Here is a 15,687-nt window from a genome sequence, read left to right as displayed (position 1 = left end):
AGTTGTTGAAGGACAAGAAGCATGAGTCGTGTTTCTAGGCTCTGTAGCGCAAGACTCTTGTAGCCACTTGAGAGTCATGGTAGGATTTATTCATGTATTCTTGCACCTGGTCATCCTGAAAGACGAGAATGATACAACTTCTTTTAAAAAAAATCCCTCAAGGGGAGTTTTTCATGGCCTATAGGCAAATCGAATCTTCGACCATTTTGTGAAGCAGTTAGTTCAGTTGATTCAGTTTCGAAAAGCTTAATTTCACCAATTGCTAATCATAATGATTATAGCCTATTACAGTAATAATAGATTTTATCATAATAAAACAGACATATTTTTAGGAAAAAAAACATAATGACACTATGCGCGGCCTTTGAGAATTTATGCTTTATCAGACTGTATGTTTCATTTTTGAACAAACAAACACAGATCGTTAGTAGATAATTCTGCCTGCGGGATAAAGCAGGTTATGTGACATACCCGGGTAACTTTAAAGAGTAAACAGATGACCTAAACTTTCTGTTCCAAAAATGGAGGTAACTTTCAGGGTATGTAAGTAGCCATATAGGAATAGGTTATGTTTGTTGTTTCAGAGATATTCAGTGCATGATGAGGCTCAACAGATTTCACACAATACCTCTACTTATTTCTTGTTTCTTCTTTGGTGTGTTAAAGGAATAGGTCACCCAAAAATGAAAATTATCTCATAATTTACTCACCCTCAAGCAATCCTAGGTGTATATGACTTTCAGCCGAACACATTCAGAGTTACATTAAATAATATCTTGGCTCTTCCCAGCTTTATAATGGGAGTGAATAGTATACATTGAATACATTGTGTGACTTCTTAGGCTACTATATTTGAGACAATTTGAAAATCAGAGTGTTTAATTATGATTGAAGGATTAGTTCACTTTCAAATGAAAATTAGCCCAAGCTTTACTCACCCTCAAGCCATCTTAGGTGTATATGACTTTCTTCTTTCTGATGAACACAATCAGAGAAATATTAATAAATATCCTTTCCATCCACATCCATTCATCATAAACATACTCCACACGGCTCCGGGTGGGTTAATAAAGGCCTTCTGAAGCGAAGCGATGCGTTTGTGTAAAAAAATATTCATATTTAACAAGCTATGAAGTAAAATATTTAGCTTCCGCCAGAACGCCTTCCGTATTCAAGTTACGAAGAAAGTGTAAACTAGTGTCGCGTCAGTTACACTTTTTCCGTAAGTTGAATAGGGAAGGCGTAGGACGTAGCGTTAGCGTTTTGAACTGCAAGAGTTTTATACTTTCTTCGTACGTTGAATACAGATGGCGGTCTAGCGGAAGCTAGATATTTTACTTCATAACTTGTTAAATATGGATTTTTTTTTTACACAAACGCATCGCTTCTCTTCAGAAGGCCTTTATTAACCCCCCGGAGCTGTGTGGAGTATGTTTATAATGGATGGATGTGGATGGAGGCACTTTCTTCAGCTCATACTCATTGGTCCCATTCACTGCCATTATAAAGCTCAGATGCGTCAGGATATTTATTAATATTTCTCTGACTGTGTTCATCAGAAAGAAGAAAGTCATACACCTAGGATGGCTTGAGGGTGAGTAAAGCTTGGGCTAATTTTCATTTGAAAGTGAACTAATCCTTTAAATACATTTTTCTATATAAGCTTATTGGGCACTTTATTTTACTGTCCTGTTCCCCCATGTACATACTATGTACTTATATTACAATAACTGGGTAATAACTAAGTACCAACCCTGAACCTACCCCTAAACCCATGTAGTTACCTTATATTATCCAGTACACTGTAAGTACATGTAAGTGCACATACTGTAGAATAAAGTTCAGCCGCTCATTGAATCTTTGCAATTGTTTGAGGCAAGTGTGATGACTTTGAAAAGTGTGCCGGAGCATTTTGTGTAAAGTTTCTATAAGCACATTAGAATGAGAAATTGAGCCATTAATGTATTGATTCGGTTCTAGCGTGAATCTAATTGATAAACAGTGTGAACGTTCGCAAAAAAAAAAAAAAAGAAAACATGAATAGGAGGAAGCATTGGGAGAGGAAATGGATTAAAATGTGAGCATGAGTCACTGCTGAGCACATGGTGAACTTTACTTTGTGTAAAAGATGCTGAGCTAGATAATACTAATAAAAAATGCAATAAATTACACATGAATATGGCATCAAAAAAAAAAAAGTTATTTTAACTGTAATAGACTGTAAAAATGTGACAGTAAAAACCTACTGTATTAGTTGTTTAACAGTAAATTCCTATATTTGGAGAAAATCTGTAATAGATTTAGCCTTACATTTTGTGTAATTTTACAGTAAAATACTGTTGAATGTACATTTTTTTAAAGTAAAAAGAACAAATCATCTTATTTTTTACAGTGAAAAGCCATAACCTGACATTTCCAGAATTCCCTGTGTGACACTTTACATTTGACGGTTTTTCATTTTAATTATGTTTCTTCTCAGTTTTTCAGTTATGTACATTAGGTTTTATGTTACATCTTATGTTGTTTAATGAATGTTTATTGCATTATTTTAGTGTCGTGTGTTACCATGATGGTGTTTTGTATTTGTATGACACTATGTGCATCTCCTATTTGCCTCAGCTTGTGGAAAAGCTACTTGTAATGGACTTTGAATCATCATGTGTTTTTTTTCTCTATATATTTTCTCTGTTATTATGGTGGATGTCAGTATATGTTAAAAGTACAGAACAGATTTACAGAATAGCTAATTCAGCAGAAAAGAGCTGTTGGATTTACAGATTTTAAAATGTATTTTTTGTTTTTGTAAATTAGTTTTAAACTGTAAAATGTACAGGTTGTTCTGTATATATGTTTACATTTTTAATGTATTTTTACTGAATTATACATTAAACCACAGCTGCCTTTTTTTCTGTAGAAATTACACTTTTTTTCAGTGTATAGCTCAAATAAAGCATAGCACTAGCAATGCCAAGGCCATCGGTTTGATTCTCAGGGAAAGTACAGGTATAACTGATGAAATGTATACCATAGATGCAATGTATATAAGGAAAAAAGCATCTGCCAAATGCACGAATGTAATCAAAACAAATTTTAAAAATACCGTTAGATGCTTTTTTTTTTTTTTTATAAAAGATGCTTGTCTAATTTTAAGATGGTAAAAGGTGATATTTCAAATGTTTATTTATCAAAATCAGAAATTTTCTTGGTACTGAAGCTTCTAGTGCATACATACGAATACAACAACAAAAAAACAATAAAATTTAAGAATAAAATATAAAAAAAAAAGCATAAAGACAGTTGGGTTTAGTCATAATTATATAACTAAAAGCAGCTTCTCTGTAATGGTCTGTATTCCTTTTCTCTCTTTTTTTTTGGCAAACTGAAGTAAACTGCATGCATGACTACAGTAATATAATCTTATATGCAGTTTACTAATTATGCCTTCCTATAGCTCAAACAGAAGAGCATGATACTAGAAATGTCAAGGGTCATGGGTTTGATTCCCATACAGGGAAAGCAAGACCTGATAACAATATGTACCTTGAATGCAATGAAGTCGATTTGGATAAAATCCAAAAGCATAAATGTAACTGGAGTCAAGATGCTTGAGCAGGAACGTCATGGAACAGCAGGTCAGCATTACGAAACATGCCAGACCTCCAGTTTTGACTTCCCTTTAAAACAGAAAAAGACAGAAAAATCCCCAGGCAGCATCTGTCCACTGGTGCGACATCGTCCCTCCGGCTGACTGCGCTCATGGCTCTGGACGCAGTGATCGGGCTCTTTACTGTGATGACTGGTAAGTGATGTTTTATTATATCTGCCCTGATCTGCATCTGTCAAAATCAAATCAAATCCGATTATGATGCAAAGATAATTTTCTCTGAATGTCATCTCAATACTAACCACTCTAACATGCTCTCTTTTCTCACATCATTAAATAAACTTGAACACATAATAATACAGTATGTTAATGTTCATTAAATACTGACTGTATTTATGCATGTGCGCTGTGAGACACAAAGCACTTCATAACTTCCCTTTTCTATATATTGACTGTGTTGTGAAATGCTCTTGTCGTCGTCACACTGTGATTCTGGTGATGATTCTGATTCTGAAGTGCTTACAGATACACGTGATGACAAAAACCATAAAAGCAGTGTGTTTAATTAGGATGATCACACTGAAAGAAGTCATTTATTATCATTCAATGAGACATTTCAATGAGCAACTGTCTGTGATGACATGTGAAATATTATCAGACTTTAAGGGTTCGTTCACCCAAAAATCATGTCGTTCTACACCCGTAAGACCTTCATTCATCTTCGGAACACAAATTAAGATATTTTTGATGAAATCTGATGGCTCAGTGAGGCCTGCATTGCCAGCAATGGTACTTCCTCTCTCAAGATCCATTAATGTACTAAAAACATATTTAAAACAGTTCATGTGAGTATAGTGGTTCAACCTTAATATTATAAAGCGACGAGAATATTTTTTGTGCACCAAAAAAACAAAATAATGACTTTTTAACAATATCTAGTGATGGCTGATTTCAAAACATTCCTTCGGAGCTTTACGAATCTTTTGTGTCGAATCAGTGATTCGGATCGCATATCAAACCGCTGAAATATTGTGACTTTGGCGCTCCGAACCACTGATTCAATTCGTAAAGCTTCGAAGCTTCATGAAGCAGTGTTTTGAAATCGCCACTAGATCATCACTAGATATTGTTAAAAAGTTGTTATTTTGTTTTTTTGGCGCACAAAAATATTCTTATCGCTTTATAATATTAAGGTAGAAACACTGTACTCACATGAACTGATTTAAATATGTTTTTAGTACCTTTCTGGATCTTGAGAGAGGAAGTACCATTGCTGTCAATGGAGGCCTCACTGAGCCATCGGATTTTATCAAAAATATCCGAAGATGAACGAAGGTCTTACGGGTGTAGAACGACATGAGGCTGAGTAATTAATGACATTATTTTCATTTTTGGGTGAACGAACCCTTTAATTTGCATCTGTTCTAATGTAAGTCATGCGTCTCTGAATTGTTTTTACAGAATTATTGGTAACACTTTACGATAAGGTTAGTTAATGCATCAGCAATACATTTGTTACAGTGTTTATTAATATTTATTAACATTAGTTAATAAAAATACAACTGTTCCATTAGTAAAACTACATTAACATGGACTAACAATGAAAAATACTTCTAAAGCATTTATTAATCTTAGTTTATGTTCATTTCAATATTTATTAATACATTATTTAAATTAAAAGATGTATGTGTTATATTATTTATTGGACCTGAACTGACAAACTAACACAGTGTAAAAAAATATTTTCATGATTTGTTATCACAACAATTTTTCATTTGTCAAATCAACTTAGATAATTAATGTGGTTCAGTTAGCATAATATTTTGAGTTTCTGATTTCTGATTAAACCAATCGCCTTTATTGCATTAACTCAAATTTTTTTATTTAAATGAACTCAAAATTCTGAGGCAACCAGGTAACTTACTTTTTTAAGTTAAACCAACAATTCTTTTTTTTACAGTGCAGTTGTATTTTTTATTAATTAACGCTAACAAAGATTAATAAACACTGTAACAAATGTATTGCTCATTGTTAGTTAATGCATTAACTAATGATAATGGGATCTTATTGTAAAGTGTTTTATCATGTATTAGTATATGTTAAAATTAAAATAAACTAAGATTACTAAATGCTGCATAAGTATTTTTCATTGTTGGTCCATGTTAACGTATGTAGTTAAAGGGACAGTTCACCCAAAAAACATTTACTCACCCTCAAGTTGTTCCAAACTTGTATGAATTTCTTTCTTCTGCTGAACACAACAGAAGATATTTTGAAGAATATATGGGTAACCAAACAGTTGATGGACTCCATTGACTTCTACAGTACTATGGATTACTATCAACTGTTTGGTTACCCATATATATTCTTCACAATATCTTCTTTTGTGTTCAGCAGAAGAAAGAAATTCATACAGGTTTGAAACAACTTGAGGGTGAGTAAATGATGACAGAATTTTCATTTTTGGGTGAACTATCCCTTTAACTAATGTTTCAAATTGGAAGTTTGCTGTAAAGTGTTACTGAAAAAAGGCTCTGTAAACTAACTGTTCCGTCTTCAGCATGTCAGTGGAGGGCGACACCTGCTGTCTCTCTTTCTGCCCCGGTGAGAGTGACTGTCCTGGAGGGATCATGTCTCGTGCTCCCCTGCTCCTTCAGCCCGGTTCTCACCGCAGAGAAGATGGAAGTTCGGCTCACGAGAACCCCGACTTCCTACTTCATGGTGCTGAGAACGACGGTCTTCAGCACTCATCGCGGGGATGCGATTCATCCGGACTTCAGAGAGCGCACGTCCCTCGCGGGGAACATTAGCTCCGGCGACTGCTCCATCAATATCGGCAGAATCAGGAAGGAAGACCAGAACACTTATGAGCTGCAGATAAGGGAGCAGGGTCGAAGGTCATGGGCTGTGGGCGCCAAGATCAACGTCAGCGTCACTGGTATGCAAATATTGCTCTGACGTGATGTAAATGCAACTTTAACCAACATAAAATATTACAAAAACCTAAATAAATTCATTTATTTAGGTTAGTTGCCAAGGCAACATTTCTACAACATTTTCGCTTAGTTTCAGTTGAAGTATTAAAATAAATGAAACTTAAATAAACACAACAAATTACTAAAACGAAATCAAAATATTAGTAAACACTCTATAGATATATTTAAAAAAATAATAATAATAAAAATGACAAACAACAACATTTCTACAACTTAAACTAAAATGAACACAGAAAATAAAAACTAGTTCAAAGTATTAATATAAACTATGTGGACATATTTAAAAATAACTAAAAAAAATGACAAAAGCACAAACATTTCCAAAACGAGCTAAAATGAAAATGAAAAAAACAACAACAAAAAAAACCATTCAAATTATAAATAAAAAATGTATAGACATAAAAAAATAATAAAAATGCAAAAAACAACAAATTATAATTTCAACCAACATTACAATTAAAATGGAAATTAAAAGAATAAAAAGTAATAAATAATAATAAAACTACATTATAAAAACTAGTAGAAATACCAAAAACAGACAACAAAATTTCATTTAAAATGACAATGGAAAATATAAAAGAAATAAAATAAACTAATTCAAAATATAAATAAAAACTATAATAGTATATTAAAGGTGCAGTGAGCGATTTCTGAGAAACACTGTTGAAAGTGGATCCGACTGAGCACCAAAACACCTGTAGCCAATCAGCAGTAAGGGGGCGTGTCCACTCATGAGGGGGGAGGTGCCTATGCTGCATAGCGTGTTTGTAAATTTGGGGGGCGGAGCTATCAAGATGGGGTGTGATTCTTTTAGGTATGGGTGTGTTTGTTTTGGTGATTTCAAATATCAACAGTATTTCTCAGAAATCACTTACTGCACCTTTAATGATAATTCTGATATTCATGCGATTTTACATCTATTAACACAGAATACGTGTATCTGTGTCTCATCATCAGGTACGCCGGAGCCGCCCGAAGTCACTGACCCGGGGCCCGTGAAGGAGGGTCAGCGGGTGGCGTTGAACTGTTCAGTGAAGCTCAGCTGCCCGTCCGAACGCCCCCGTCTGCTGTGGAAGTGGGAGCGAGGCAATCAGGGCGGCAGCAGCGTTCACGGAGACACAGAGCTGCAGCATGACACGGGAGAGTTACCGGTGATGTGGACGTCGCTGTCCTTTACTGTCCCGAAACACACAAACCCCAGAGTGCGATGTGAGGTGGAGTATCTGAAGAACAGGAGATCTTCGTTCACCCGAGAGATCCTCGTTCACTGTAAGACGTCAAAGATCCTTATCCACTAATCACAAACAGGCAAAAAAGTCATGAATTCAAACCAAAAGGGGTGGTTGATTATGATTTCACTTTTTTAACTTTAGTTAGTGTGTAATGTTGCTGTTTGAGCATAAATAACATCTGCAAAGTGACGACGCTTAAAGTTTAATGCAAAGGGAGATATTTTCTTTTAAAGAATTCTTTAAGGACTAAAACAAACGACCGGTAGGGACTACAACGAGCTTCTTCCCGGGTTGGTGACATCACTAACCCTAAAATTTACATAAACCCCGCCCCCGAGAACACGCAACAGAGAGGATGAGGCCACGATGGGCTGCTTTAGAGAAGAGGAAGAGTTGTTGTAGTAGAGTGTTGCTGCCATACCGTCATTTTACGCCGGACTGCTTCACAAACGAGGGTCAATTCAACGCTGGATTTGCACAAAAGATTAACATGACGGCACATGCTAGTGGATGAGCTGAATCAACTCCACAGCAACTACATAAATTTATCCACTAACCATTCAGAAACGTCCAGTTTCATTCTAAAAGTTGTAACTTCTTCCTGAGTCTCTCCATCAGTGTCGACTCCGGTTTGAACAATGTAAGGCTGAACACCGTTACTGACAATCCTCGTTTTGGCTGCGTGAGATTCTCCAGCTTTGTTGTTGTTGAGCAACTGAAGCATGAACTGTTAAAGCTCCTCCCTCTTCTGGAAAGGGGGCCGGGAGCAGCAGCTCATTTGCATTTAAAGGGACACACACAAAAACGGCGTGTTTTTGCTCACACCCAAATAGTGGCAAATTTGACAAGCTATAATAAATGATCTGTGGGGTATTTTGAGCTGAAACATCACAGACACATTCTGGGGACACCAGAGACTTATTTTACATCATGTAAAAGCTTGTTTTGTTGTCTTGAGTCCCTCTGGTTGATAACCACTGATCTGAAGCAGTGATGTACTAAATGATTCTAAATGTTTCTGGTCTCCTCACAGTTCCTCCCAAAGACGTCTCCATTCAGGTCCTCACGGTGTCTGTCCGGGTTGGAGGAAATGCTCTGCTGAGTTGTTCCTGTAAGGCCGACCCACCTGCGTTTGAATACCAGTGGTCAATCGTTCAGTCGGGAAACACAGTGATCCTCCCCAAACGCACTCCCACCATCCGCATCTATAACGTGACCCGAGACACACGTGCTCAGTGCACCGCTACCAACAGACTGGGACGGGCGACGTCTCGCCTCACGGCCCTCAATGTGCAATGTGAGTCAACGGCCTCCGGCCTCCTGCCAAATTTATATCAACACACATTAACTAAATTCTGATTAAATTAATATTTCTTAACCTTCTGAATGTTATTAATTCATATAATTACTATTAATATTGAACATCAAACTGGTTTCTGAGCATTTTCTTTACATAAAGCACAAATGCAGTGCATTTTCCTGCCTTCTTTTGATTGACAGGATATATCGGCCCTGACTATCGGCTGTTTTTAAACTATCGACTGACAGCGTGAAAATTTGCTTTTATCAGCTGATACAGATTATTCACCGATATATCGGTGCATCTCTAATTTTGAAGTTGTTTTTATTTTTTATATCTTCTGTTATTGTTTTAATTTCAATTTTATTAAAAGTTTTAGTAAGTTTGTTGTGTGTTTTTGTTATTTATAGTGGGTTTTTTATTTTAAAAATGTCTATATAGTATTTTTTTTTTTTGCGGTTTTATTTTTGTTTTAGTACATAAAGTTGAATTAAATTAAATTAAATTTAATTTAATTAAAAGTTGAAATAAAAAAAAGTTTTTTACATTTTATTGTATTCCAGTATTTTTTCATTTAAAGTAACATAAACGTTTTTTATGGTTCTAGTTTTGATTTTAGTTTTTCGTTAACTATAATAACCCTGCTGTAGCAACCTGTGAAACATGACACGAAATTACTTTGCATTCTGCTTCTGCATTCTGTCCTTTTTTGTTTGTCTCATGTTGTCCATGTCCATTATTCTTGTCTCTGTAGACACTCCCGTGATTCTGTCCAACTCGTCCTGTGACTGGGACGGGACGCTGCTGTCTTGCTCCTGTGCTGTGGACTCAAACCCTCGTCCCGCTGTCACCTGGAGCGTGAACGGGACTCATCTGCCAGAGGGTTATAATACTTCTTTTTCTTATTTCAACCACATACTGGTGGCGACTCTCAGCGGGATCGCAGACGCTCCTCTGCCGGTGGAATGTTACGCAATCAACTTACTGGGAAACGACTCTCAAATACTGTTTGAGGCTCATGATGGTACGCTACGGCTGAACAATGACATTTAGAAGATTATAGTTTCTCATTATTTACTCATGTTGTTTTTCAACCTCATATTCTGTTATATTTTCAGTTGAATCTCTGTTTTCAATGATTCTGTAACTGATCCAAAAATCCTGCAGATTCACACAGAATGGGAACACTTAGAAAGTTCTGAACATCCTTCTGTTTTAAACTATTAAATATAATAGTTGATAATAGAATGATGCTTCTAGCTACCAATAATAATGTAGTAAAAAACAGCTCTGTTTAACAAAAGTTTAGTGTTTATATCCATTCTGCAGATTTTTCCCAAAATCAGGAAGGACATTAAAAAATATTTAAAAAATAATAATAATTAAAAAATAGCCACAAATGGCAAGAAAAGTCATGTAAATTAATCTTTTAATTATTTATAATTATTATATTTAATTAAATATTAATTAAATTAATATTAATTCAATGTTAATTTATATATACATATACAAATAAATATAATTTAAAATATTTACATAAAACTTTAAATATTTAATTACTAATTTAAAAAAAGTTTACATATTCTATCTGATATTACGATACTTATGCATTATAACGAGGAATTTTTTTTTTTTTTACAGGTCATCTGATATGGACTCTAATACCGACAGCATGTGCTGCGCTTTTCCTTCTGCTGCTGAGTCTTCTTCTAATATGTTACTGCTGTTGCTGGACAAACAGACAGTAAGATCCTTGTCACTAATGTTTTATCATGTGCTTATATCTAGTGCAATCTCATCTGACTAAGTGTTAATAACATCTGAACTCTTTTCTTGTTGAAAAGGAGACGTGTCATGACCTACAGACCTCCTGCAATACATCCAGAGAGTCTCGGCATCTATCAGGAGCGCATGCCGCTCTACATTAACTGCAGTGAGGTCACACACATCTACACCAACGGCAGTTACCAGCTCATCTATCAGAACAGCACTCCACTTTTTGTACAAAGCAAACAGGTAAAAAGTGATGACATGCTCATGAAGATTGGTAGGGTTTGTGTTGAGCCATTCATTAGTCTGGTTGCTTGATGAGAAAGAGATGAAATGTTGTTGCTGCACAACTGTAGCAGCGAATGAGTATTATTTTGTTGTGCGGAACTGAGGAACAACCGATGACGGCACGGTTTGATGTTTGGTTGACCAGTCAGCAGAAAGGGATGTTTCATTCCCACCCACATGTAGAGATTGGGTGCTTCTCAAACACAAGCCTTCATCTCAGTAAGGCTGCGTATCTCGAAGGCTGTCTCAATTTGAAGGATCCTTGGGAGGCAGCCTTTGTTACGCATCTTTCATTCAGCTCATTTTCAAGGACACAAAGGATACACTTGATGTGTCCTTCAAAATGAGCTGAATGAAGGAATATGAGTAACCAAACAGTAGATGGACCCCATTGACTTCCATAGTATGGAGAAAAAATACAATGGAAGTCAATGGGGCCCATCAACTGTTTGGTTACCAATATTCTTCACAATATCTTCTTTTGTGTTCAGCAGAAAACAGAAATTCATACAGGTTTGAAACAACTTGAGGATGAGTAAATGATGACAGAATTTTCATTTTTGGGTGAACTATCCCTTTAATATTGAATGCAGAATAATAATTTTTGAAAAAATGCCTTTTTTGTTTTTTCAAAAAAAGAAAAACAAGAATTTGGCTTGATTATTCATTTTACATTTAGGGGTAGAAAATGGATAAACAGTTTGAATATTTGATTTCCACATGTAGGCAAGCATGAAACGCCCCTTTTTTGCTGTTTGGTTGACCATCATCAGTTGTTCCTCAGTTCCATGCAACAGAATAATTGACTGCGTCTGAAATCAAATACTTCTAGTATGTGAAAGACAGTATGCCAACAGAGTAGTATGTCCAACTACATTCTAAAAAGTACGCAAAAAGTCCCCGGATGACCTACTTCCGCCAAGATTCTGAAGTGCGCATTCGATGGACACTTTACTATCCCATGAGGCCACAGGAGGGGATTTATCAACGTAAGTGAACCTGACGCTGGTAGGTCACGTGACAGTAACAACATGGCGGATGTAGTACGTCCGAATTTCATTCATAGTACCCGTATTCATACTATATAGAGCATACTTTTTTAATGGTTGCGAAGTAAATTCAAATGTAGTACCTACTCAGACGCAATTTCGGACGCAGTGATAGTCATCCGCTGCTAAACTTGTATGAATTGATGACATTTTACTTGATCTTTTGAATTTAGAATTTAGACTTTTTTAATGTTGATATTCGAATGTTGAATTTTTTAATATTGCATGTTGAATTTTGGATTTTTTTCCAAAAAGAGCATTTATTAAAACTCTAAATTATAAAAAGAATGCTTTTTGTTAAAGGGAACATATCATGAAAATCTGACTTTTTCCATGTTTAAGTGCTATAATCGGGTCCCTGGTGCATCTACTAACCCAGAAAACATGAAAAGGGACAACCCAGTAACTTTGTTTTGGCAAGCCTTTTTCTGCAAGCATGTGAAAAAACGAGCCACTCAGATTTCGCTCCCCTAGTGATGTAGGAAGGGGATCTTATTATAATATTACTGCCCCCTTAATCTGCATGTTTCCACCCACAGCGCCGCCATTTTGTTTTCACAAGTGACAACAGTGTACCAGTTCTAACGCCATGACAAAAGTTCGAGCAAAGCATGCTAACTGTTCTGTCGTTGGCTGCACAGATGAGCGCAGAACACTATTTAGAGTCTTGTTAGCTTGGATAGCCTGCAAGTTGACCCTGGCAAGCTCGATTGCTAAAAAAAGGAGCGTTTCTGTCCAAGCGATATTTTGGAAAAAATATTAGACCATTCACAGCATTTGACAGCAATCATAAACGTTAGCCTGGTGTATGGTTCTGTTTGGCAAACAGGTACGCTAGTGAGCGTCCATACGGGTTTTGCACAAAAGATTAACATGATGGCACATGCTAGTTGATGAGTTGAATCAACTCCACAGCAACTACATAAATTTATCCACTAACCATTCAGAAACATCCAGATTCATTCTAAAACTTCTTCCTGAGTCTCTCCATCGGCGTCCGACTCCGGTTTGAACAATGTAAGGCTGAACACCGTTACTGACAATCCTCATTTTGGCTGCGTGAGATTCTCCAGCTTTGTTGTTGTTGAGCAACCGAAGCTCGAGCTGTTAAAGCTCCGCCCTCTTCTGGAAAGGGGGCCGGGAGCAGCAGCTCATTTGCATTTAAAGAAAAACGGCATGTTTTTGCTCACACCCAAATAGGGGCAAATTTGACAAGCTATAATAAATGATCTGTGGGGTATTTTGAGCTGAAACTTCACACATTCTGGGGACACCAGAGACTTATATTACATCTTGTGAAAAGGGGCATTATAGGTCCCCTTTAACATTATATAAGTGAAAGTCATGGAGCTGTTTTAAACAACAGCTGGAAATATGGCAATAATCTGAATATCACAATAGCAAATTGCCATCTGTATTTATAAAAGGCATGTGAAATAATGATGACGACTAGTTGCATTTGATGTTGAAATGCAGTCGTCTGTGTATTGCAGATACATAAGAGACAAAGACGAGGGGCCAGACGACAGCGAGCGCAGCTGGAAAGACCGACCCCCATCACGACAGACTCTGACACGGCCATCTATGTGGAGGTCATATGATCACAACATTAACATCTTCATCATTGAATCCTCATATAACAGAAAGGAACTTACCTGTGTGTGTTAATATAACCATTTTGATGATTTCTACCTGTGCGTTTTCACTGAGAACTGAGTCTGTGCTGATGTTGTTTCTGTATCAACTAGCCTCCAGAAATAAAGAAATAAAAAAAACAATGTGTTGTGCATCTCAAAGAATATGAAGAATATGCAGAAATTTATGTGAGTGAATATTGTTAGGCTGTTTGCAAAAATAATTTTTGACAGTTTTTAATATACATTTTAATGCATATTTGTTAAAGTACAAACTATACAAATCTCAGCCATTGCATATATCTGTTTTGCTGAGAAAGGTCAGATACCTCAGGCATTACTGACATAACTCAGACATTATTGTAGAAGATGAGTAAATCATTGAATAGACAAAAAGTGGCTTTAGAAGTAACTATGCTGTGTGTTTTTATTCCCATTCAATTGAACAGCCCGTTCAGTGATTTGCATTTCAGTCTACAGCCATTTCATGTTATTTTCATGAACACTGAGCTATGGAAAGTCACATTTGAGAGTTTATAAAGAATTTCCTTTGACATGCGCTTAAAAGGTAAGTCATTACTGAGAATTCTTCGCATTTCTATCATTGAAAAGTCATTATATCAAATGTGGTATTTGTACATTCCAAGGACCATATATTCATAAAATGCTAAAGGACAGAGTCATGAACTGAAAGTATTAGTCCTGAGGACAATAAAAGTATAGAGTTTATTGGAAACAAAAAGCTGCCTAAGGCTGAGATTGGAACAGGACAATGTGCAAAAGGTTGTTTAACACTAAGATTGTTATGCAACCGAGAAAAAGGGGAACATTGATAAGTACTAGACTAGTCAGATGGCATTTCAAAGAAAACCTTAAAGCTGTGCATGTGGAAAATTACAACATTTATTTAAAAACAAACATCTATGTGAAAGGCTATTGTAATTTATTATAGGTCCTACTACGGGGCTGTTGAATGCTCGAATCTGACTGGTTGACGAACATGCTAAGGTGTGCAATTATTTTCAGGGAAACGCACAGGCTAAAGTAGTTCTAGGCAGGTCTTGACTGCATTGCAGTTCCATATCACTTCGCCAAATGATTTCAGGACCTACAGCCTACAACTGCAAAAGAAACAAAACCCACAACGACACCAACCAAGCAAATAAATATAGTAAACAATAGGATGAAAACAACAAATTATTGTCATCGTTTTTGCCACAAAATATGTTTTATTGTGTCCTGAAAACACATACTCACTCTCACTCTCTCTCTTTCAAATGTACACATGTAACGTTACTGTATAGCACGGACACACACTCGCACAGAAATGTTTTGTCAGCACTGCTCTGACGAATTAATCAGTAAAATAGTTTAGCAACTTAAAAGCTACATGACATTTCTTACCAGCGAGGTAACTGTGTGGTTCTTGAGGTAGATAAACTTACAGTTTCACTATTAGTAGAGACTATTAGTAGAGAGGCACAGACTCAGGTAGCTAATTCACATATGCTTATTCTCAACTGCATTAATAACTGTATTATTAGTCTGCTATCAATGGCTCAAGCCTGCGTTACTAGTTCTGAAATTACGTTTTGGAATTAGAGGCTTGGGATGAGATGCGTAAGAAATTAGTCCCCCACACAAGAGTGTTTAAGGACAAAAACCTGACTAATGTCTTGAAATACAACATCTGAACAGTGTCTTGAGGTGTGGTAACTGTAGTATAAGTGGAATAATTGACTCCGGTCCGTTGAATTCTTAGAAAATAATGCACACCTGAGGTGTAACTCCGCTTCGCGTCGTGGCCGCATTAC

At 36.3% G+C, this 15,687-nt stretch overlaps 1 protein-coding gene and 1 long non-coding RNA gene across 2 annotated transcripts; one reads left to right on the top strand and one right to left on the bottom strand.

The window, feature by feature from the left end:
* Nucleotides 1-3,157: 3,157 nt before the first annotated feature.
* LOC127497708 (uncharacterized) lies at nt 3,158-6,344 on the bottom strand. The gene is made up of 2 exons (XR_007925634.1): nt 6,151-6,344; nt 3,158-3,836 (listed from the first exon to the last, which is right to left on the bottom strand). It is a non-coding gene; the product is annotated as an uncharacterized LOC127497708 (long non-coding RNA).
* On the top strand, nt 3,286-14,017 carry LOC127497707 (sialoadhesin). Its single transcript, XM_051866393.1, has 8 exons — nt 3,286-3,799; nt 6,165-6,542; nt 7,558-7,869; nt 8,866-9,129; nt 9,887-10,156; nt 10,774-10,876; nt 10,977-11,148; nt 13,733-14,017. Exons 1-8 carry the CDS (start codon nt 3,757-3,759, stop codon nt 13,838-13,840), a joined length of 1,650 nt encoding a protein of 549 aa, XP_051722353.1. The 5' UTR covers nt 3,286-3,756; the 3' UTR covers nt 13,841-14,017.
* Nucleotides 14,018-15,687: the final 1,670 nt, after the last annotated feature.

The sequence above is a fragment of the Ctenopharyngodon idella genome, chromosome 16, assembly GCF_019924925.1.
Source record: "Ctenopharyngodon idella isolate HZGC_01 chromosome 16, HZGC01, whole genome shotgun sequence".
NCBI classification, from domain to species: domain Eukaryota; kingdom Metazoa; phylum Chordata; class Actinopteri; order Cypriniformes; family Xenocyprididae; genus Ctenopharyngodon; species Ctenopharyngodon idella.
This window is presented reverse-complemented; position numbering and strand designations above follow the sequence as displayed.